Source organism: Thamnophis sirtalis, unplaced genomic scaffold, assembly GCF_051295495.1.
Source record: "Thamnophis sirtalis isolate CommonGarterSnake01/CBP01778 unplaced genomic scaffold, rThaSir2_p1.2 scaffold_10, whole genome shotgun sequence".
In the NCBI taxonomy this organism is placed as follows: domain Eukaryota; kingdom Metazoa; phylum Chordata; class Lepidosauria; order Squamata; family Natricidae; genus Thamnophis; species Thamnophis sirtalis.
The window spans coordinates 509,039-531,624 of NW_028261390.1; the positions used below are offsets into that span (position 1 = coordinate 509,039).

The window sequence follows — 22,586 nt, forward strand, 5'->3', positions numbered from 1 at the left end:
GTATTAGGGCACCAAAGATTGCAGCCACTCAGACAGCCCAAGCAGGGCAGAGGCTCTGGTCAGTGCCAGGGTGCCCTCTCTGCCACCCAGAAGAAGCCCATCGTCCAGCACTGAGGGGGAAGAGCTGGCAGACGCCGGGCAAAAGCTCTCCCGATTCCCTCCAGGGAGCCCTCCTCAGCTGTGGGCTGTGCAGCCCTTCCTTACCGGGGAACCAACTCTCCCAGACTGGTCCCTGGCAAACCTTCATGCCAAGCTGGGTACTCAGGGCTCCTGCATGGATCCCTCTCCGTTCAGCCGTCCAGCGCAGAGCGACAGTTTCCACACGTGAAGAGTAATTTTTGGCTGGGGTTTTTTGGGGGGCACAGGGACAGTGCAGAACTTTGCCAAAGGCTTCTACAAGGACCTCAGATGCAAAACTTCCTGGCAGACGATATTTACTGCAACACGCATGAAAAAAGCGACAGGATAATTCCTGGTCTTTTGAGAAAGGAAGCCGTGGCATGGCGAAGGGACCTCCAAGGGGAGCAGGACCCTGGAGGGTGGCTCAGGGGTCGTAGAAGTCCACGTGGGCGCCGGATTCGAAGGCGTTTGCCACCAGCAGGTCCAGCAGCTTCCGGGCGGAGACGTCGCAGTCGATCAGCTGCCCGGATTCCTTCAGGTGGAGGAAGGCCTGCCTCACCTCGGGGTCTGCCGAGAGGGAGCGGGCTTCTTCCTGCATGGAGGTGTCCAGGGGGCCTGCGGAGAAGGAAGGCGGGGCAGAAAAGGGTCACAGGGGATCCCCGGGGGAGCCGGAGGGTCAGGGACTCACCTGGCGCGTAGTTCAGCACCCGCACGTCCGGCTCTTCGGCCGCTAAGACCTGGAACATCATGTCCCGAGCTGCCTTCCCTGTGCAGTAGAGGCTCCAGCTCTTGAAGGGCTTCAGAGCGCAGAGGGAGGAGATGTTGACCACCAGGCGGCTGAAGCCAGGCTGGGCGGGAAAGGCCTTCAGGACAGAGGCGGTCAGGCAGAGGGCAGAGGTCACGTTGAGGTTTAGGTAGCTGTTGACCTCGTCGGGCTCGGAGAAGTCGGAGAAGGTCTTGGAGATATTGCCCAGAGATCCTGGAAGGGAAAGGGGCCCTGCTCACCTCCTGCTCACCTCCAGGGGAGACCGAGGCCCAGAAGGACAGGGGAGGGTGGGAAGCAGGGAGCCCCCCTCCCCCGAAGGTTTCCTCCCGTTGTCTGCAGCAAAAGGGCCACTTGAGGCTGGGAGGATGCCAGGCAGCTCCTGGCCAATCAAGGGGAAAGGACAATATTGCCCACAGAAGATGGCAGGACAAACCCAGCAGAGGGCCCAATCCTGACTGTGAGCTGTTGTGGTGCTGAAAGCTTTGGAGCCATTTTGCTGACCGTCAGAAAATTAACGCTTCCAATACTTGCTGAGCCAAGCCAGACCCATAAGAGGCTGGGAGTGGGGGCATCTCGCCTTCCCCCAGAGAGGAGTGGCCCCCTCACCCTCATGGCCAGCCCAGCTGCAGCCCAAGCCCTCCGACTGAAGGGTCTCCCAGGCCCCTCATCAGCCGGGACCCCTGGAGCTGGCTCCAGGTCACCCGGGAGGACTCGCTCACTTGGCACACCCATCTAGGTGCTGCCAGCCCGATGTGAGCTCAGCAGCCTCACACAGCCTGGCTGCTGGTCCTGCCTGCTGGGGAAGGGGCACGGTGGAACTCGGCTGCCAATGTGGGGCCAGGAGGGTCCCGGGCAGCCGCTTCTCAGAGCCCCCCACCCGCCCGCCCAGGCCCTTACGTGTTGCTGCCTTCGCGACTGCTCTCCCCAGCGGTGGGTTTCAAACATTTTGGGACTCCGAGGGAGGGAAGGAGGGGGGGAAGAGGGGGGGAAAAATCCCAACCATCGACTGCTGGAGCATTTAGGGTGTGGAAAGGCCAAAGGTTTCGGGGCTGCCAAGTTGAATCCTATTGTTGGGAGTTTTCCCCCTCTCTCCCCACTCTCCCCTCCCTCGGAGTCCCAAGAATTTTCACCACTGTTTTGGTGGCCGTGGCTTGGTGAGTGGGGGGGGTGTCATGTAATTGAGGGTGCGGGACATCAAATGTCAACTTGGCCACGCCCACTCAGTCACATGTCCCCCACCTAGCCACAAATGGGGCTAAAAGTTTTGAACCCCCCCCCCACCCAAGAGCACCCCCCTAATCCGTAGGAATCCAGCCTTAGGAAGCCTCCACTGGGCTTCTGGGCTAGAAGAGGAGGGGGCTCCCCTTCCTCCCCACTGCCTCGGCTCCCACCCCTCCTGGGGCTGATACCTCACCTGGCACCCCCTTCCTCTCCACCCCGAAATCTGTCCCCCTCAACCCCCTTCAGACCCAGTGAGCCAAAGGCTCCCCCAGCCTCCTCTACCTGGGTCCCTGGGCCTCTGAGAAGAGAGGCTCCTCTCTCCTCCGCCCCCCCCAGAACTGCGACCCTTCCCCAGGGGCTCCTCCGCCAGTATTATGGGCTGTCTTGGCTGGCGGGGGAGGGGAGCCTGGGAACGCCATCATCTCCCCTCCCCCTTTAGCTGCCCCCCCCAGTCGAAGCCCCCAAACGCCACGACCCCCCCCCCCAATCGCATCTCCCCGCCGCTCCCACCGGCGTTGTTGATGAGCAGCAGGCGCTGGGGGTCCCCGGCCTCGCGCAGCCCCCGCCCGGCCTCGGCCACCAGCCGCAGCCCCTGATCGCAGCCCAGATCGGCGGGCAGCGCCCGCACCCGCAGCCCCGGGAAGGCGGCGCGCAGCTCGCCCTCCAGCCGGCCCAGCGGCCCCGCCGAGCGCGCCACCAGCAGCAGCGCCGAGCCGGGCGGCAAGTGGGCGGCCAGCAGGCGGGCCAGGCTCCGGCCGAGCCCCCGCGAAGCCCCTGTCACGATGCACGCCGTCCGGCCCCAAGTGCGCCCCGGCTCCATGCCCGCCGCCGGCCCGAGCTGCGCAGGGTGAGCGGAAGGGCGCCTGTCTCCCGCCGGCCAGCCCAGCCTCCCTCCCAGCGCCGCCCCCCACGCTCGGCGCCGCCCGCTTCCAGCTGCCGGGGCGGAGTGGAAGCCGGCGGGCGGAGAGAGGCCGGCCGGGACCCGCGAGGTCTCCCGCTCGTGCAGGGGCTGGACTAGATGGCCTCCAACGCCCCGTCCAGCTCTTCGTCCGCCTTCTGCTCGGCGCCCTGCATCCCTTTGACTTGTGCGGGCTGCTCTGCATCCTCCCTGCCGCTGCTCCCGAGGGGGCCCACCCGGCTGCTCCCCTGCTTCCAACCTGCCTGGCTCTGCCGGGCAGCGGATCCCGGTTGTCCCCGCAGGAGAGGCTGCTGGGAGACCCTCCAGTCAAGGCCCCCAAACTCTTTGGGGCTTCAAGATTATTCATTGGGGAAGGGGGGGTTGGACTCAGATGAACCGACCCAATGGTAGGGCATGATAGCAGTGTTCCAATATCTCAGGGGCTGCCCCAAAGAAGAGGGAGTCAAACTATTCTCCAAAGCACCTGAGGGCAGGACAAGAAGCAATGGGTGGAAACTAATCAAGGAGAGAAGCAATTTAGAACTGAGGAGAAATTTCCTGACAGTGAGGACAATTAATCAGTGGAACAGAAATTGCCTCCAGAAGTTGTGAATGCCCCAACACTGGAAGTCTTTAAGAAGATGTTGGATAGCCATTTGTCTGGAACGGTGTAGGGTTTCCTGCCTAGGCAGGGGGTTGGACTAGAAGACCTCCAAGGTCCCTTCCGACTCTGCTATTGTATTGTATGTTATGGAGGCTCAGAAAAGTGATTGACTGCTGGGCTGAAATTCCGCCATTTCCACCAGAATTGGAGTTCAGGTCCTTCCTAATGGAAGAAAGAGGCTTTTGTTCTGAGGGTGCTTCCTCTTTTGTCTTCGGGGCCCCGATCCTTGCGTGTTTCATGCAAACTGGCACCTCTTTGCATCAGTGTGACTTTCACATAGGAGCAGGTCATCCTGGGATCGACTTAGAGCCTGATCTTTTTCCGGTGATCTTTCAGCGGGAGGTTCTTCCAAGATGCTGCCTGCAGTCTGAGTGGCTCTCCACTTCTACCGACTCTGCCCGTTTGTTTTCTGTGTAAATTCAAGGATGTTCTGGTTCTTTTCTTTAATAAAGTTTGATTCTAGTTCTCCCTTGTGAGGTTGGTCTGCCTGCTCGAAAGAAAGACTAGGAAGAAGGGCTGATGTACTTAGTCATATGCCTCAGTGCTGTAGGGCCACGCATACTGAGAGTTGACTTTCTTTTTTGTCCCTCATTTTCCTTGCCGTTGAGGTCTGCAGCCTGTCTCTTTTACACACTAGTGTTAGAGGCGGACAGTCAGTAAATGAATCGCCTGGATGATAGGTGGCGGCAGCAGTAACTGCCAAGGCACCCACCAAGGCAGGATGCAAAGGCCTTAACTTTTGGTCCTCTATTTACCACACGCAGATTAAGAAATAAGCCCTTGAAAAACATTTTGCAATTATTCCTCCATCACGATGATGATGTTGCACATATTGCCACACACGCTTCTTCCCCAGGGATTAGTACCTCAGAAGCTCCAATGACCTTGAATGAGCTGTGAGAGCATGGAGCCGTTCTCGCCCGGGTGGGAAGCAAAGAGTGGGGCTGAGGGTCAGGGAACCCAACCCAGCCAGGAGAAGAAGCTGCAAAACCAGGCGGCCACCAGAAGCCCCTGCAGAACGGTTGCCAAGGAAACTCAGTGGGTGGCAACACAGAGGGAGCTTCAGGTGAGAGACAAGGAGGAACCTGCTGATTATGAAGTGTCAGCCTGTGAAACATGCTCCCCTGTGAGGTGATGGGCCCTTCCAGGCGGGAAATCTTCAGAACCGGCCAGTCATTGCGAATTCAGTTTGAAAAAGAAACACAGCATCAAGGAAAAGGACTGTGTCTCTTGCAAGGATTATGGCAAGAAAGAAGGTCCCAAAAGAATTTTATAGAACTTGAGGGATACAAGGCAGGAAATCCAAGATTGGATGGCCAGTTTGGGGAAGCTGGGAAGGTCCTGGCCAGGTCAAAGGTATGATAGTCTGTCTTTGAATAACATCCACTCATTCCACTGTTCAAGGCTACAACAGGGCTGAACAAGCAGGACTTGCGGCCAGTCCTTGAAACCGCAGCCATCGTTGGCACCCTGTGGGGTCCTAGGAGCCCCATTTGCAACCTTCCTTACCGGCTTCTCCCAACAGTCATTGGAGAAGCCAGCAGAAGTTGCAAGTTGCTCCTGTGAGTAGCTTCCACTCCTGCCATCTTTTCAGCTGCCTGTATTCGGAGGCACCTGCCAGCCTGCCTGCCTGAGACTCTATTCCTTCCCGTGTTGTGGCCACGTGGAGCCATCGCTCAATGACTGTGTGGTCCTGGGGTTGCAATGACAACAGGGCCTGTGGGATCATCGTGCCCTTCATTAACTGAGGCTGCTAAGGTTGAACTCCAGGGCTCTGCTGGAAGGACCTCAGGCAAGAAGCCCCCCTCCTTCCCTCTTCTGCCCTGCAGAGAGACAAGGACATGGATAGAAGGAGTGGATCTACTCAGTATTGTAATTTGCACTGAAAGGCTATGGGAGAGGAAGAAATCCACAATTTTCACAGAGAAAAAAAAATACCCAGCTGGATGTCAGGAAGCTGCTGTGGACCAGGGCTCTCCAACCTTGGGAGACGTCCACTCTATGACTAGTGGACTTCAACTCCCATGTTCTCCTGCTGGCCAGGGAATTCTGGGAGTTGAAGTTGACAAGTCTTAAAAGTGGTGAAGGTTATATTAGACGAAACATTTGAGATGGTAAATATTATTTTGAAGATGCAGATGTTAAAACACTTGTAACCAAACGACATGCTGCATGTGATGATGGTTTTTCTTTTTTCTTTTTAACCCTAGGTTATTGTGGTGTCTATTAAATATATAACAGAGAGACACGGGGTGTGTGTATGGGGGGAAACGTAGCAGGGATGGATTGCTACAGGCAGGGGAGCAAGAAACGATAGGAAACCAAAATCTATTAAATGAAACAGCAAATGTATAAGAATGATAAAGGTTAAAGCACCTGTAATCAAATGACATACTACTGTATGGGATGATGGGTTTTTTTTTCCTTCTCCCTCTGCCTTTCTTTTTCTATTGTTATGTGATTATGTTGTCTATGTAACAAAAATAAAAAAAAATTCCTATTAAAAAAAAAGGTGGCGAAGGTTGGGCAGCCTTGATCCAGAGAGTCAGAGAAAGCCTTGGATTAGGAGAAGGAGACAGGACAGAGACGTGGCAGGGGGTGGACTGGATGACCTCATGGGACCCTTTCTTTTGCGTTACCTCCATCGAGAAAGGGAGGAAGGATTTGGGGGACGGGCAGAGAGGGTTCTAAGAGGTCATCCACTCCAGCCTCAGGGCAGAGGATTTCCCCCTTCCCCGCCCGCAGAGAAGGGACCCGGGGCGGAACGACTGCACGGCGGAACGGCCGGGCGCCGGGGCGCGTTTCCGGGGGGAGGTGAGAGCGCGCGGGGCGCCGTGCGTGCGTGCGTGGCGCGGCGTGGGGCGTGGCCGGGCGGCGTTGCCATTGCGACGGCGAGGAGCGGGGCGCGGCCCGCCATGGCGGAGCCGGAGAGCCTGGAGACGACGGCCGAGCACGAGCGGATCCTGCGCGAGGTGGACAGCACCGACACGGCCTGCCTCGGACCCACCCTCAGGTGCCGCCCCTGCGGAACTCCCCGCCACGGGATCCCTCCCTCCCTCCGCGGGTCCTCCGGGCAGCGGCCCCCGCCTCTCCCGGCCCTAGGAAGGAGGAGCCCCCGCCTGGAAGGGCCCCGGCCGGACCGACTGGCTCCCCGCTCTCCCGTGTCTTCCCCTCTTCTGCTTTATGGCCTCTGTCCATTCCTGTCCTCGGCGGCCTTGAGGATGGTCGCCCTGCTTGAGCAGGGGCTGGACTAGACGACCTCCCAGGTCCCTTCCAGCCCTATTCTGAACCTGATTCCTCCTCCTCCTCCTCCGGCCTTGGCCATCATCAGGGGGGGCAGCTCCTGTTTTGGGGAGCCCTGGACAGTTGCTGGGGGTCAGTTCGGAGGGGAGGGTGTTATGGGGAGCAAGGGGGGGGCATGAGGGAGAGAGGGGCCCATGAGAGGGTCCTTGGCTTCCGTTTGCTTGGGTGGGCGCTCCTTCCCCACTCTCTGCCGCCCACCTCTCTGTGGGGTGGAGCTCTGGCCTTGGAAAGGCCCCTTGGTGGGCAGAGAAGAGGGCAGGGTACCGTCTTTCCCTCGGATCTTAGATATCAGGTTCAGCCTCTGCTTCCCCTCAGCCTCTGCAGGATCCTCCTAGCCCAGGGTTATGAATCATAACTTTAATTTTATCCTTTTGCCTGGCTCATCGTTCTGTTTTTCTGCTTGGTGTAACCTCCCCCAGTGAGCACTTCCTGGTAGTGGTGAGCATTTGCTTTCTCCCTCTTTCCCTGAATTTGAACAGTGTCATCATGTTCCTTCTGGCCCATGTGGGATGTGCGCTTTTCGTTTTGTACAAAAGGGGAGAAAAAGACCACCTGAATTCACTCAGGTGGTCCCGTGTTTCTAGATGGGGAGATGGTCTTTAGTTCTGGAGTGCACAGCAGAATGAGGGATCTCAGGATGTCTCCCTCTTCATTCAGGGTTAGATTTCCTGCTTGGAAGGAAATGCAGTGACATAACCGGACCTTTCCTTGTCTTTTTTTATACCCTCTGATCTTCCGCCTCTCCTGGATTGCAGGCAATCCCCAGGTTAAGAAAGGGGGCCATTCCTACATTTTCCCTTAACTCAGATTTGTATGCCAGGCAGAATTCGTACCTATGAACAGCCTGCGTGTTACTAAAAACGGCAGATGGCATTCTCCTTCCTTTCACGAACAGACAAAAATAGCCTGTATGTTGAATGTCTATGGAGATTCTCAGCCATCCTGGCAACTGGTTAATTTTCTTTGAAGACGCTTCGCTTCTCATCCAAGAAGCTTCTTCAGCTCTGACTGGATGGTGGGGAATTTATCTATTATTTAAATCCTCCCATTCCCCCCCCCCCCGGTCAGAGCTGAAGAAGCTTCTTGGATGAGAAGCGAAGCGTCTTCAAAGAAAGAACAAGAAATTCCAGGTGCCTTTTGAAAAAAGCACCTTTGGGCCAGCCTGCATGTTAAAAAGGTGCTTCTGTGGTGGTTTAAGAAAACAGTGTGCGTCTTTAGTAGTTCCTCGGTTGGAGGAAAAGGAATGCCATCATGCATTAGTACAGCAATAGGCAGCCTAGTCATATGAGTTGTCCATAAATTGGGCATTCTTAACCTGTAAGGCTGCCTGTAATCAGTATGGCCCCTTTTAGATCTGGAAGATTTCTGGAAGATTCATAGGCTGTGCAGCAGACGACTGGACAAGGCCTGAATGGGCCTGAGAGTCCAAATCCTCACAAAGGGGTCAACATACACCAAGGTGGCGCAGGTGGTTAAATGCAGCACTGCAGGCTACTGCTAGATCAGCAGGTCAGCGGTTCAAATCTCACCGGCTCAGGGTTGACTCAGCCTTCCATCCTTTCGAGGTGGGTAAAATGAGGACCCAGATTGTTGGGGGCAATATGCTGACTCTTTGTAAACCGCTTAGAGAGGGCTGAAAGCCCTATGAAGCGGTATATAAGTCTACTGCTATAACATACAGACAAGAGATCTTAAATTGAGGCTGTTTGTACCTGAAGAGTCCCAATAGAGCAAAGCTGGCTGGAGAATTCTGGGAATTGAAGTCCACAAGTCTTAAAGTTGCCAAGTTTGGGAACCACTGCAATAGAGGGTTACACTGGTTCTATAGTGCCCCCTAGTGGCCAGTGCCAAATACAAGAACTTGTGAAAAAGCTACAACTCCCCCTCCTCTCGGGCCCCCTTCAGGGATCTGGATGGGGGGGGTGTCTCCAAATTTGGCACCTTTAAGACTTGTAGACTTCAAGTCCCAGAATTCCTCAGCCAGCATAGCTCCGTGGAGAGCAGCCTGCAGAAAACGAGACGAAGGTTAAAGCCACCAGGGTCTCTTTGAGTGAACTTCTGTACTGGATATGGAGGCCTCGCCCGTATTCCTTTCTGCACAGACTGCTTTCATTCCCTACTTGAACCCTGTGCTGGCAGAGCTGCTTCAGTCCAGGCCTCTGACCCACCAGTGGTTTTATAATGGGCAGACCCCATTGGGGAGGGGTAGGTAAGCAGAGCCCCCCCCTCCCGTTCTTGTGCCCCTGCTTGAAACTGACTAGACCTTAATCGGTTAGACCTGAAGGCTTTTGCTTCCCAAGTGGCCCTGGCACAATTCTGGTAGAGGTAGTCCCCGACTTACGACCACAATGGTGCCCACAATTTCTGTTGCTAAGTGAGACATTGAGTGAGTTTTGCCCCATTTTATGACCTTTCTTGCCACAGCTGTTAACTGAATCACTGCAGTTGTTAAATTATTAACATGGTTATAAAGGGAAGCTGGCTTCCCCATTAACTTCGCTGGTCAGAAGGTGGCAAAAAGTGATTCTGTGACCCTGGGACGCTGCCGTCATAAATATGAGTCAGCTGCTAAGCATGTGAATTTTAAGCATGTGACCCTGGGGAATGCTGCAGCGGTCGTAAGTGTGAAAAACTCTCATCAGTCACTCTTTTGAGTGCTGTTTGAATGGTCACTGAATGAACTGTCGTAAGTCAAGGACTGCCTGTACCTAATCAAAGCCCAAAGCCATAAAGCAGATTAACCCAAAAGCAGGAGGACCCGCAGCCCTTCTGGCCCTGCTTGTGGGTGGGCAAGTTTGAAGGAGGGAGGGGTGCTTCCTTTGGACTGTTGCCCATGCTGGTCATGGTGGGCGTTTGCTTCTTCGAGGGGCGCCTGCAGGAAGCCCCCTTGTACCAGCGAAGGAGGCTGCAGAGGCAGGCGGGAGAACGGGGGCTTCAGGGACGGGGAAGTTCCTTCTGATGCTCAGAGCCGGCTCTGTGGGGCTCTTTAAACAGAGGCAGGCTGGTCTTCTGTTGGGGGGCTGGACTAATGGATTCCTGCCCTGGGCAGGGGGTTGGACCCCACCTAAGATTTGCCATCCAGGTCGTCTCCCTGGAATAGCAGAGTGGTTAGAGCAGGTGGGAATGCCTTTAAGCAAATGTATCAATCTTGATGCAATATGATTGGATTTCTGTGCAGGATCACAGAGCCCGAAGGAAACGTAATCCAGTTAATTGGATCATTTTATACATTGACTTGTTGAGCCATTTCAGTCCTTGCCTTCATGTAGACCCAGCCCTTGTTTTTTAAGAAATAAGGAGCGTTATGCAAGTGGAGAAATCTGTCATTGGGACATCCCTCGTTCTTCCCTTACTCACTGCTTCATGCGGAGTTATTTGCCCCGTCCTTTCCTGCCCCTGTGCATCTGTTCTTATCCTGGCGAAGTGCAGGGCCTCGCCCGTCTCCCCCGGGAGCTGCATCATGCTGGGCAGTGGTCCAGGTCTCTCTGCTCACCGGGCTCCCTTTCCTGGAGGTCTTTCTGGAAGGTTTGACGGGATAAGAGGAGGGCGGGAGAAGAAGCGGCTGAGTCAGTGGGGAAGGAGCTCCTCCTTGGCTGTTTGGAGAAGACGAGGACATCCTGTATCCCTCCTGGCCCGGAGGCTGCCCTTTCCCTTCTTCCCCCTCTCTGGTGCCTTTCTGCACAAGGAGGAGGAGGAGGAGGAGGAGGAGAGCTTCCCTTCTCAATGCAAATCAAATGTCCCTCCTGGCCCCTTGGTCTCAACGGAGCCCCCTGGCCGTGTCTGAGGCAGCCGATGCCCCCTCGTTGCCCATCCGACCATCTTTCAGGCACCTTTGAAGTGCTGCCTCCTAATCGCTCCCAGCAACCCGTTTCTGTCCTCAGTCACAGCCACCCCCGAGGGCCCCGAAAGTGGATCTCTCCATTCTGAGAAGACCCAGACAGGTGGGAGGGGAAGGAAAAGAGGGAGGGGGAAATGCAGAGAATGACAGGTTGTCCGTCATTTGTGACCTCAACTGAGCCCAAACTTTCTGCTGCTAAGTGAGACATTAATTGGCTTTTTATAACCTTTCTTGCCACAGTTGTTAAGTGAATCACTGCAACTGTTAAGTAGTAACACGGTCGTTAAGTGAATCTGGTTTCCCCATGGACTTTGCTTGTCAGAAGATCACAAAAGGGGATCACGTGACCCCGGGACACTGTGACCGTCATAAATATGAATCCGTTTCCAAGCGTCTGAATTTAGATCTCGTGACCCCGGGGATGCTGAAACGGTCGCAAATATGAGAAGCGGTTCTAAGTCCCTTTTTTTCACTGGCATTGTAACTTTGGTCACTAAATGAACTGATGTAAGTCGAGGACTTCCTGTGTGTACCAAATCCAGAAAGTTGAGTTTAATAATGTTATCTTTTGAATTGATTCTTTAATGGCAAGCAAGATTGCGTGATCTAGATTTAGTTTGTGTCTTAAACTCTGGTATTCATCAAATCTATCATCTCTTTATCATCTCTCCCCCTCTCTCTAATGTGCAATAATATTTTTACTATCATAGAAAAACCGAGAAAATCATGGTCTTATTGTTGTCCCCCTCCCTTTTTGGGTATTATTTGTCTTTAAATATTTAATATTTTTTAAGAAACATATTAAATATTTTTTAATGTGTGCCATCGTCCTCTTAAAAACCACATAGGTAAACTTTCTGTTTTAATTAAGTTTTAAAATTATTAATTTTTTTTGTACTGTTTAGTGATCTTTTAGATTTATTATTGAATACTTTGGAATGATTTTGGCAACCCAAATAAAAGAAATAAAACTCAGACAATGGGCAGAAACCAGCAGGAAGAAATTCTGGGGGAAGGAGTTCCAAGTTCTGCATTTGGGGAGGCAAAAACGAAGGGCCTCAGAATAGGATTGGGGTGGGGGCAGCAGGAAGAGGGTCTCGGACGCCTTGTTGAAGGAGAAGCTGAAGAGGAGCCAGCGGGCGATGCAGCTGCAGACAAACACACACACACACACACACAGAGCAGTGAGGAGGGGGCAGCAGGAGCTGAAGGGAGGCCTCTGTGCTCCTCTCCACTGGGTGTCAGTCAGACCAGGAGGCTCTTGCCCCCCCCCCAATGAGGAATGGTTATGATGAGCTGGAGTCAACTGGGAGCAAGCAAGGGGAGGGTGAGAGAGAGGGGGGGGAAGTGATGACTGTGTTTCACACATATGACCATTGCTGCATCCCTGTGTCACGTGATCAGAAGTTGGACACTTGGCCGCTGGCGTGTGTTTACGGTGGTCCCAGCGTCCCTGGGGTCACGTGATCCCCTCTGGGGACCTCCTGACAAGCAGAGTCAATGGGGAAGCCGGATTCACTTAACAACTGGGTTACTGACTTAACCGCAGTGATTCACTTAACAACCGTGGCAAGAAAGGTCGTATAAGGGGGAAAAACTCACTTAACAAATGTCTCCCTTAGCAACAGACATTTTGGGCTGAGTTGTGGTCATAAGTTGGGGACTCCCTGTATCTGGAGGGGTGGGGGAGCTTGCCCCTTCTAGGAGTTTCCCAGAGAGTCCAGCTCTGGAGGTTGGAAGAGTGCGTGGCTTTGCTGCCACCTGGTGGTTGGTGAAGGGCTTCGCCTGGGCCGTCTCTGACATCTCCCTGAAGTGGCTGATGCGCAGGCGGAGGAGAAGCTGAACCTTCCAGGGTGGGGGGGGGGGTGGCTTCCTGGCCTCCTCCTGCTGAGGGAGGCCTTCCTGTTTCTTGGTGTACAAAGAGGACTGAACGTTGTAGGCCAAGTGGCGACTTTGCATCACCCACTAAGCTGGGGTAGGAGTTTTGGGGTGTAGCAGGTTTTGTGAGCGCACTCGCCTGAGTCACTCTGGGGAACGGCATTTCAGTAAGCCAAGAGGCTGGTGCATTGGGGAAGTCAGGCTTGGGCTCGGTGGGATTTCTGACTCGCCACACAAGCGTCATTAAAGGAGATCCTCCCGGCACGACACCCTTGGGAAGCAGGTGGATTCCTTCCCTTTTCTGCAGTCTTTCAAGAGTTGATTCCTGGGTGTGTAAATAGGCACAATAAGCTGACTTGGCATTCCTCTGGGATGTGAATGTGGTGGTTTAGATGTTTAGGAAGGTTCTCCATCATCCAGGCCATGGCTGTCCCGAAAGGGCTTTCCAAAGGGCAACTGGAGCACCTTAGTTTTTCCATTGAAAGGGTTTTGCTTCTCGTCAAAGAAGCTTCTTCAGTTCTGTCTGAATAGTGGGGAATGGAAGGATTTCTATTCTTTGCAGTCATCCAAAGGTCAAGTTGTCGAGGGCATTTGGGGCTCCATCTGTCTCCTCAGAGTCACCTGAGTCAGAGTGTAAATGGGGGTGGAACTGTGTTGCAGCCAGGAGATGGGTTGGGCCACTGTTGAAAGAGGGCTGTTCAGTTTTGGCATGCATGGCCTCTCTGACCCCCCTTTCAAACCAGAGGTGCTCTCGGAGCAGAATGTGGACTTTGCTGTCTTCAGAAGAGCCGCCTTTGTCTTTTAAAGGCAGACTCTGGGCTGCTGAACCTTGTCCTGATGGGTTCATCCTCCTATCTTGCGCCATGTGTTTGCGAAGTGGTTGTTCTGTTTCTCCCATGTACAGATCTGCACGCGTCTCACTGCATTGTGTTGCATCTGTCACAGGGCTGACTTTGTGTCTGGGTGTTTTAACCTTTGGGGTGGGCAAACCTCTGCCTTATCGTATTCTTGGGTTTAAATTGTGCATGTGCGTTGTTTTGGTTGAAAATCTGCCTGGGTTTTTCAGATATTCCTACCACTTATGGAACAACGGTGTTGCTTCGTTGGTTGTTCTCTTCTTTGTCTGTTATGGGGGATCTTCTGCTGGGTCTCTTTCTCGATTTGAGGAAGGGCCCTTGGGATAGACACACGTTCTGAGGGCTTCCGTGAAGCCTCCTTTGCTGGTGGGCAAACTTCCAGCCCGGTGGTATAAGGTTCTGATCACTCCCATTTTGTGTTCCAGTGAGTGAGGAAAAGCAAAATGTAATTATTGAGACGGAAATTTAACGCCATAAATACAATCTAACTCAGGAAAAACCAGTGGAGCCCACCCAACCTCCTAACCCCTTGCCTGAGGGAACAGCCCTGGGTCTTCAGAGCCTTCTGATGGGCTAAGAAGGTTGGGGCCATGTGAATCTTGGGGGGGGGGGGATGCTCAGTGGTGCTGCCACTGGGAAGGCCTCCTTTCATAGATGGGGCTTTGAGCAGGCTAGGTGTGGTGGAGAGGGGAAGCAGAAATGAAGGGAGAAGTACTAAAACAGAGGTGTACGACCATGGCAACTTTAAGGCTTGTGGGCGTCAACTCCCAGAATTCCCCAGACAGCTGTGCTGGTTCCTTGATTGCCTGCATTTGCCATGAGCTGAAAAGCTTGGAACCCCCCTTTGCTCAGACTCCCCAAGAGAGAAGCGTAGTGACCCTTCACTGGTTGCTATCTGGGCCCCTGGGAGAGTTCCTGGGATGCAGTTGCTGGCTCAGGACAGCAGAGGGCAGTGTGACATCAGCATTGGCGGCTGCGGGGACTCTGGCTCAACCAGGAGGGCTTTGATGGCTGGGGGTGATGTCCAGGTCCCCTTTGGGGACGGAGTTTGACTCAAGGAAGCTTTTCCAGGCTCTTTGTTTTCTCCACCCGGGACACAAAGCCAGCTGGGTGACCTTGGGCCGGTCATACACCCTCAGGCCCAGGAAGGAGGCAAGAAAGATGATGAGGGGGCTGGAGGCTGAAGCATAATGAAGAACGGTTGCAGGAGTTGGGGATGGCCACTTTAATGAAAAAGAAGGACTAGGGGTGACACCGTAGCAGCCTTCCAATATGTGAAGGGCTGCCCCAAAGAAGGGGGGAGGGGGGGTTTCCACCTCTTCTCCAGAGCCCCTGAAGGCAGGAGAAGAAGAAGCAACGGATGGAAGCGAATCAAGGAGAGAAGGAACCTGGGACTAAGGAGGAATTTCACCACAGGGAGAATAATTAACCAGGGGAAGAGAAGTTGTGGGGCTCCATCACTGGAGGTTTTCAAGAGGAGACAAGTGGACAACCATTTGTCTGAACTGGTAGAGGGTTTCCTGCCTAAGCAGCAGGGTGGACTAGGAGACCTCCAAGGTCTCTTCAAACTCCGTTATTCTCAGGCAATGGGAAGTCACTTCTGAAACCTTACCAAGAAAACAGCGGAGGCTGCTCCAGGCAGTTGCCAGGAGTCTGCACTGACTCAAGGGTGTAACACACACAGACACAAACACACACAGCCTGCCTGCCTGCCTGCCTCCCTGCTGACAGGTGCCAGAGATCAGGTCCCTCACCTGAGGGCTGCATTGCATTCATTTGTCTCTTGGCCCCTTTGCATCTTAATGGGGACTGAAGTCGCCTGTCTTGAGGGCGGTTTGCGTAAGGAAATCCAGGCTCCTGGATAGTCCATCACTAAAGACACCTTGACGGATCTAGCGGGCACAGAATAACTGGAATAGACGTGCCGTTTATGACAGTAACAGCCGTGTCACAAACAAAACCTGAAGCCTGGGAGGGAACGGAGGAGAATTGCAATGCTGGGGCGGAGCTGGGGGCTGCTCGGGGTGCCAGGCAGGTTGCAAGGCAATATGTTCACTTTGCTCATTAATAAAGCACAGCTGGTCAACTGATGGCACATCTAACGGCACCACAAAACGACCACACTAAGACAGGCAAGGTGTAATTTTAATCAATGAAGTTTGGTTTGGGGAAGACAAAAATGGGCAGCTGAGCTCCCATCTTGAGGGGAAAGCAGAAAATTGTTCCAAACTATATCAGTATTGAGAATTCATTTTTCTTTTAAACAATGGCAGAAAGATATTTCTAGATTGGTATGGCAAGGTAAGAAATCAAAAATTAAACACAGTAAATTGTTGCAAGATGTGAAAAAAAAAGAGAAAAAATACCTGGCCTAAAATTGTACTTGAGGAATGTCGTTTGGGACATTTGACTTTAGGAAACGGGAGGCTCCCGGAAGTAGAAGAGGGGCAACTGTTGAGATTTGGGCATTCCAGACTTCAGGATAATCTAAAGGGGAAAAAAATCCCTTTGACAGATGTGCCAGTGGGGGGAGTTTGGAAGAGAGAGAAAGCAAGTTTGATTCCTATCATTTCTCTCTCACCTGTTTTAGAAGACAAGTGATACTTACACAAACTTGGTTACTTAGGCTGATTTATTGATCTTAATTAAACCCAAATTAAGAGGCGGGAAAGGAGGGTTGTATTTATGAATAGTTTGCTTATGTGCAATTGGCAGTATTACATGTAATATTATTGCGTAAGATTTAAACTGGATAAAAAAATTGTTCAAGATGAAAAAAACAGACTTTGAGAGGGATTTATGTTGTAATGATGAGCATCTTATCGCCAAGGCATATAAATCATTTAAAATGAACCCAGAGGATGAATTAAAGAGGGTGCTATGAAATGGGCAAAAGGTTTGGAATATAATGTCATGCTCGATTAATGGAAGAATATTTGGATTGAGTGGATTCAAATTTTCATTGAACCATGCTTCAAAATATTTTTTTAAATAAAATGATGTATTGTTCAACTCCTAAGAAATGGTCAAAGGGTGTATAAGGGAATATCCAAACAAGTGTTGGAAATATTATCAGTGTGAAGGTATCTTTTATCATCTTTGATGGACACGTAAGACTGGCAAGAAATGTTTGGCTCAGATAAGTTGTTGGATTCAGGAAAGATTCAAAGTGGATATCAAAGTGAAAGCAGAAGCTTCTCTTTTAGGTCTCATGGAAGCCAATTTAGTTGCATTTCTATTTGCAGGCCCCTTTCGGACTCCTTGCTTGAGAAAGATTAACATGGAAATTTGATTTTAGGATTTGCCGATTAGATGGGTTATTATTACGGAAATATTGTGTATTGTTATTTTTGTTGTTAGACATGCTGTGTTTTTATGCTTTGTTGTTGCAATTTGATGTCATTTAGATTGCTTAATCCATACACTTTTTAGAGGATGTTTTTGTTTTAACTTAAGAGCAAAAGGTTACTATATAATTCCACTTGTACCGAAGACAGTTGGGGGGTCAGTCCTTTTTGGTCAGTTTTTGATTGCCTCTCCCTGAATTTTTCCCTTTTTCTTATTCTGCATTTTATTTTATTTTTGAAATTGAAAACAGTGGATTTAAAAAAATGAAAAGCGGAAAAGTGTGAAGGAGACTGCAGTGAGTCTGACTCTCATTAAAGCCCCACCCTTTCCCCATCCAGGCCCTGTCTCACCCTTCCCACCCTCTGTCCGTGGGGAGTTAGTTGAGGGGTCTCTCCCACTGGGGGGGCACAGGGGATCTGCTTTGGAGGTATCCTAAGGGTGGTTCAGCCCCCCTTCCTCCTCCTCTTCCTCCTCCTCCTCCTCCTCCTGAGTTGCCTTTACCGCCATCTGTCCCGGCTTCTTCCCATCCGCCGCCAGGACACACGGTACCAATCAACTGTCCTTCCAGCTTGAAAGGCCGCTGGGACCGGAGGGATTGCTGGCGCATCGCTTCTGTTCTTCCCAGAGGCTTCTCCCCACCCGGCGCTCCATCCTTGTCTCTCTCCATCCTGGTTCCAGCAGGGAGTGGGGGTGGGGGAGCCACTTGGCCCTGGCTTTCCCTCCGGGTCCCCTGTTGCAGCCTTTGGGGCTGGCCAGAGCTGTAGCATGGCCACCTCTCCCCCCCAGACCCCTCATTCTTCTTCCTGGGTTCTAGGTGAGCCAAGTCCTCAGCCCCCGCAAAGAGCTCCCCTCTTGCTTCAGGGGAAATCTGGCTCTTCCTTTCCCTCCACCTGCATTCCCTGCTCTCAGGGGCACCTCTGTGTGTGTGTGTGTGAGACAGACACCCTCCCTCCAAGGGCGATGATGAAAGCAAGCGAGGGGGTGGCCTTGAGAAAGGCTGCTCTGCTCTTGGGGTCCCTGAGGGAGCTCTAGCAGAATTTTGTGGAAACTCCGCTTTGGCCCCTGGATTTTGGGAGGGGTTTGTGACTCTTGGGAGCTCTTGGGCCCTCGGCTTCCTGTTTCAGAGGGATGTGGGGTGCTGGCTGCCCTTGTCATTTTCCCTCAGAAAATCATCATTTTTTCACTCATTCGTTGAATGGGACTCTATCCCCGTTTTAGCTCCTCTGGGGAATAAATCACATTTTAGTTCACATTTGTGCAGAAATATCGAACGTTCCGAAGGGCTCACACATTTTGAAGCCTCACTGCAAGTTCTGAAATGGGTTTCTCTTCCATGGGGGAAAGAGAAAGAGGCGGGATGACCAGCCCCGGGGTCAGCAGATAGCCGGGCTTAAGCAAAGCACCCACCGCAACCTCTGGTTCCTAAAGCGGGTCTTCTGGACCGTCCTGGGCTGTTGTGGGCGGATGGAAGGTGTGTATTTCCTTCAGGAAGGAGGGTTGCCGGGGGGGGGGGCATGTGGGAATCTGGATATTTAGTGGAGGCGCCAGAGGGAGGGAGGGAGGGACTCTCCTGGGAAGAGCAGCCCACAGAGGGAATTGGGGTGGGGTGGGGGGGTGAGGAATGGCCCCAAGATTTCTTTCTGCTGACCTAAAATGGATGGGCAAAACCTCTGGAGGGAGGAGACTTTTGGGGCGGGGGGGCTGCCCTGGCACAAACCTTTCCGTGCCCTTCCCTGGGCAGCCTGAAATTCTCTGCCCCTCTCTGGCAGGGGGAGGGGGCCGCTGTTTATGTGCTGAACAAGGCAGCTTGGCTACAAAACCCCTCTGTATACACTTGTGGGTCACTGCAGATGGTTTTATTTTGCATAATTCTATTTTGTTCCCTATTAAAGAGGAGGAACTTCATAATACTGGCTTTAAAATAATCCAGAAAGTCTTTGGCAGAGAGAAATGGGGGGGGGGCTTTCCAGACACAGTCTGTAAAAAGGCAGCCCGGCTCTTTCATTGATTTCACAAGTGGGTCTGGGGGCACGAGAGGCCCAGGGGCTTGCGGGACCCTCCTCGGGATGAAAGCCCAGCCCCTGCCCTGCCGGAGAGCCCAGTTGCCGCTTTCTCTAACTGGGACCTGGCTGGGGAGTGGGCTTCGCCTCCCAGAGTGCAATGCCCCCCCCGGACTGTCCTTCGTGTGGCCAGAGGGGCTTTCCGCCCAGGGACTTTGGTCCTTGGCCTGGATTCAGCATTGGGCCTTCTTAAGTTTATGGGGGGGCAGATCCTTTGCAGGGAGACAATGCAGGTGGTCCTCGACTTAAGAACAGTTCATTTTCTAAGTTACAACGGCACTGAAAGGAGTGACTTACGACCGTTCTTCACACCATCCTCAGTGGTCCCACGATCGAAATCCCGACGCTCGGCCACTGATTCGTACTTATGTCCTGGGGCACCATGATCCCCTTTGGCGACCCCAATGACAAGCAAAGCCAGTGTGGCTGCAACGGGGAAGCCGGACTCACTTAATGACCATGTTGCTAAATTATCAACTGCAGGGATTCCCTTGGCCACTGGGGCAAGGAAGGGCGTAAAATGGGGTGAAGGTCAATTTTGGGCTCAATTGTGGGGGTAAATCGAGGGCTGCCTATACTGGGGTCCCCCCGGAGAGAGGGAAGAGGGAGGGGCGGCAGATGGCACGGGTGGGGCCATGCCCAGCGGGCCTTCCTTGGAACTCTTGCCGTGCCCCCTGCAGGAATGCCTTGGACTGACCCCAATCCCTGGCCTCCCCCTGGCCTCCCCTTCCAGCCTCTGTGGGCTCAGGGATGGAGGGGAAGCGGAGTCGCCCCCCTTGGCTGGGTGAGCCCACCAGCTGGCAGTCGAATCTTCCCTGGGATTCCAGGGAGCCCCCCGGCTCTTCAGCTGCCTGCTAGCAGAGCTTGAGCACAACAGTCGAGCATCCCCCCCCCTCGCCCCCTCCCCAATTGCAGGCAGGTCTGTGGCCTCTGAAGGCACCTGGCTGGAAGTCCCCAGGTCTTACAGCTGCCAAGTTGGGAGCCCCCCCCCCCCCGGTTCCTTTGTGGCTCTGGGCCTTACGGGAACTCAGAGAAGAGGGGGATCCGGGGTCTCCCCTGCCTGACGCTTCCCCCTTTCTCCAGGTCTGTCTATGACGGGGCCGAACATGGGCGCTTCATGGAGAAGCTGGACGCTCGCATCCGCAACCACGACCGGGAGATCGAGAAGATGTGCAACTTCCACTACCAGGGCTTTGTGGACTCCATCACGGAGTTCCTGAAGGTCCGGGCGGAGGCCCAGAAGCTCAAGGTAAGGGGGGGCAGGGGGGGCCGGCCAGAGGCGCCTGGGGCAAGTGGCACGGAGCCCCTGGAGGCCGGAGGAGCCTGAATTAGGCGCCAGGGGGAAGGCCGGGGGGAAAGGGGGGGGCTGCAGTAGCCAAGACTCCAAGGGTGGGAGGGGACCGTTTCTGAGGGCCGCCCTCTGCTTTAGCGCTGGTGGGGCTGGGAAGATGCCCCAGCAGGCCTTGAAGGGGCTCAGGGATTCTGGGAGTTGAAGTCCACAAGACCTAAAGGGGCCGGAACTGCTCAACTCAGATCTATATCATCCCTCTATAGATTTTGTGCACCCAGCATCTCTCTCTGTCTCTCCCTCCCTCCCTCCCTCCCCCCCTCCCTCCCTCCCTCCCTCCCCCCTCTCTCCTGGCTTCTTTCTTTTACAGAATCAAGTCACGGATACGAATCGGAAAGCTGCAGCTGGATAGCAAGCAAGTAAGGGAGCCTCGTCCCTTCGAAGCCTTTGCGGCAATTTCATTTACAGGCGGTGGTCAGCCGATTACGACCGCAGCCGGGGCCGGTATCTCTGTCCCAGTAGGAAGCTTGTTTCCGGCCACCCCAGCTGCCATCCTCCCTCTTCCTCCCGCAGTTGGCCAGGCAGGCCTGCTCTGGAGGCTGCTGGTGCCGTTCCTTCCCCACGTGGCATGTCCCGTCCTTGCGCTGCTTTGGGAAGCCCCTGACATCAGGCGCCCTCCGTGGTGTCCGTCTCACAGCACTTGGGGAGGCCTGGGGGGGGGGGGGGGCTGGTGAGAACGAGGCCCTCGGAGGCCGGGGCAAAGGGGGTTGGGAAGAAGGCCCAGAGCAGCCAGCGGTGCCTCGCAGGCGGAATGACCAGAACCATGGGGGGGGGGGCTCAGTGGCACCCAGGGCACCGGGTCATTAGTGGTGGCAAGAGTGGCATCAGGGCTACCTGAAGGCCTGGGGTACTGTCAAGGGTCCCGGGCCCCCAGCCCTGCCACTGCAGAGGGCCCCAGAGGGCAGGCCGAGGGGAGAGAGGAGTCCTAAGTGCGGGGGGCCCTGAAGCTTGACCACGTGAGGGTGGAGGCACTGCCACGACAGCAATTTTGGCCATGGGCCATCATGTCTCTTAGTTTCGAGCAGTCGCTGAATGGGGGGCTGTCAGTAAGTCAGCTGCGGGAACAGAGGAGAGCGGAGGGCGTGGAGCTCAACCCCAGAGGGCTGGAGGGGCCCCAAAATGCTCCAGGGAGTGGATGGGTCAGAGCCACCCAGTCTGTCCTTAGCTCACTCCCGCCCCCTTGAATATTTTCCCTCCAGGCACCCAAGTGACCCCTAGGGCCTGGCCCTTAGCAGCCGAGACCTGGCCCATCCGGCTCCTGGCCTCTTCGGCCTGCCAGCCAGCCCCTCTGCAGACCTGGGGAAGGGGAGCCGAGGGTCAGGGTTGCAAGTAATCGATTCCTTTGTCCAGGGTTGGCAACCCCGGTGCTCACCCTGCTCTACCCAGGCAGTGTGTGTGTGTGTGTCTGCAGCGGCCATGTCCAAGGCCACCAGGGTTGAGGGCGAGGCTGCTGGTGGTGCTGAAGCCCCCCTGCTCTCTCTTGCAGCTGGTGGGGGCCATGGAGGAGCTGAGGCAGTGCCGGCTGCAGCAGAGGAACATCTCTGCCACGGTGGACAAGCTCAGCCAGTGCCTTCCCGGTGAGAGCCCTGCAGAGGAGGACGGGGGGGGGGGGGGGGCGCCTGGTGGGGCCCCCGGCTCTTCCTGACCTCTCTCTCTGCTTCCCCCCTTCTGCCAGTTCTGGAGATGGAGAGCAAGTTGAGGGAGCAGATGAAGTCCAAACGGTAGGTCTTCCTGGGCGGCTCTGGGGCTCAGCCGGGGCTCCGAGGAAGGTTCCGGAGGCTCCATTAACCGTGGAGCCACGGTGGCGCAGGGGCTACAATGAGGCACCGCAGGGCTCACTCCGCCCACTTCCTGCAGTTCGATCCTGACGGGCTCATGGTTGTCCCAGCCTTCCGTCCTTCCGAGGTCGGTGAAATGAACACCCGGATGGTTTGGGGGGCTGCAGAGCCCCGTGAAGCGGCCCAGAAGTCTCCGTCCTCTGCATTCGGGGCTCCCTGGGCTTCACAGCCCCCACCAGCCTTGGCTTCAGTGGGTGACCTGGGGAAGCCAGGTGCATTTTACAACCATGTTACTAATTTAACAGCCGCAGTGGTTGACTTAACAACTGTGGCAAGAAAGGTCGTAAAATAGGGCAAAGCTCACTTAACACCAGGAGAGTTTGGCTCAATTGTGGTCGTAAGTCAAGGACTCCGTGGAGGTGGTTTGTGGTCGTCCTACCAGTGGAGAGAGAGAAATGGGGCCGGTTAAATCCCCCCCCCCCCCAGAGGGATTTCGTTCGGGGTGTG

At 54.3% G+C, this 22,586-nt stretch overlaps 2 protein-coding genes across 2 annotated transcripts in view; one reads left to right on the plus strand and one right to left on the minus strand.

The window, feature by feature from the left end:
• Positions 1–417: 417 nt before the first annotated feature.
• SPR (sepiapterin reductase) lies at positions 418–3,001 on the minus strand. The gene is made up of 3 exons (XM_087723876.1): positions 2,618–3,001; positions 809–1,099; positions 418–735 (listed from the first exon to the last, which is right to left on the minus strand). The coding sequence occupies exons 1-3, from the start codon at positions 2,925–2,927 to the stop codon at positions 545–547; spliced, it is 792 nt and encodes a 263-aa protein (XP_087580002.1). The 5' UTR covers positions 2,928–3,001; the 3' UTR covers positions 418–544.
• Positions 3,002–6,533: 3,532 nt separating this feature from the next.
• EXOC6B (exocyst complex component 6B) overlaps positions 6,534–22,586 on the plus strand; it is a 103,084-nt gene continuing 87,031 nt past the window's right edge. The window contains 6 exon segments of the mRNA XM_087723879.1: positions 6,534–6,682; positions 20,037–20,202; positions 20,612–20,635; positions 20,637–20,660; positions 21,788–21,878; positions 21,977–22,022. Of these exon segments, the coding sequence (XP_087580005.1) occupies positions 6,585–6,682; positions 20,037–20,202; positions 20,612–20,635; positions 20,637–20,660; positions 21,788–21,878; positions 21,977–22,022 (449 nt within the window). The 5' untranslated portion in view covers positions 6,534–6,584.

Bases quoted from the DNA above. Each gene is read 5' to 3' on its own strand.
- SPR (XM_087723876.1), bottom strand. From the start codon at position 2,927: ATGGAGCCGGGGCGCACTTGGGGCCGGACGGCGTGCATCGTGACAGGG. The intron at 1,100-2,617 runs GTGGGAGCGGCG...TTTCCCTTCCAG, and splicing joins GCTGCTCATCAACAACGCCG to GATCTCTGGGCAATATCTCC. The intron at 736-808 runs GTGAGTCCCTGA...CCTTCTCCGCAG, and splicing joins GGTGCTGAACTACGCGCCAG to GCCCCCTGGACACCTCCATG.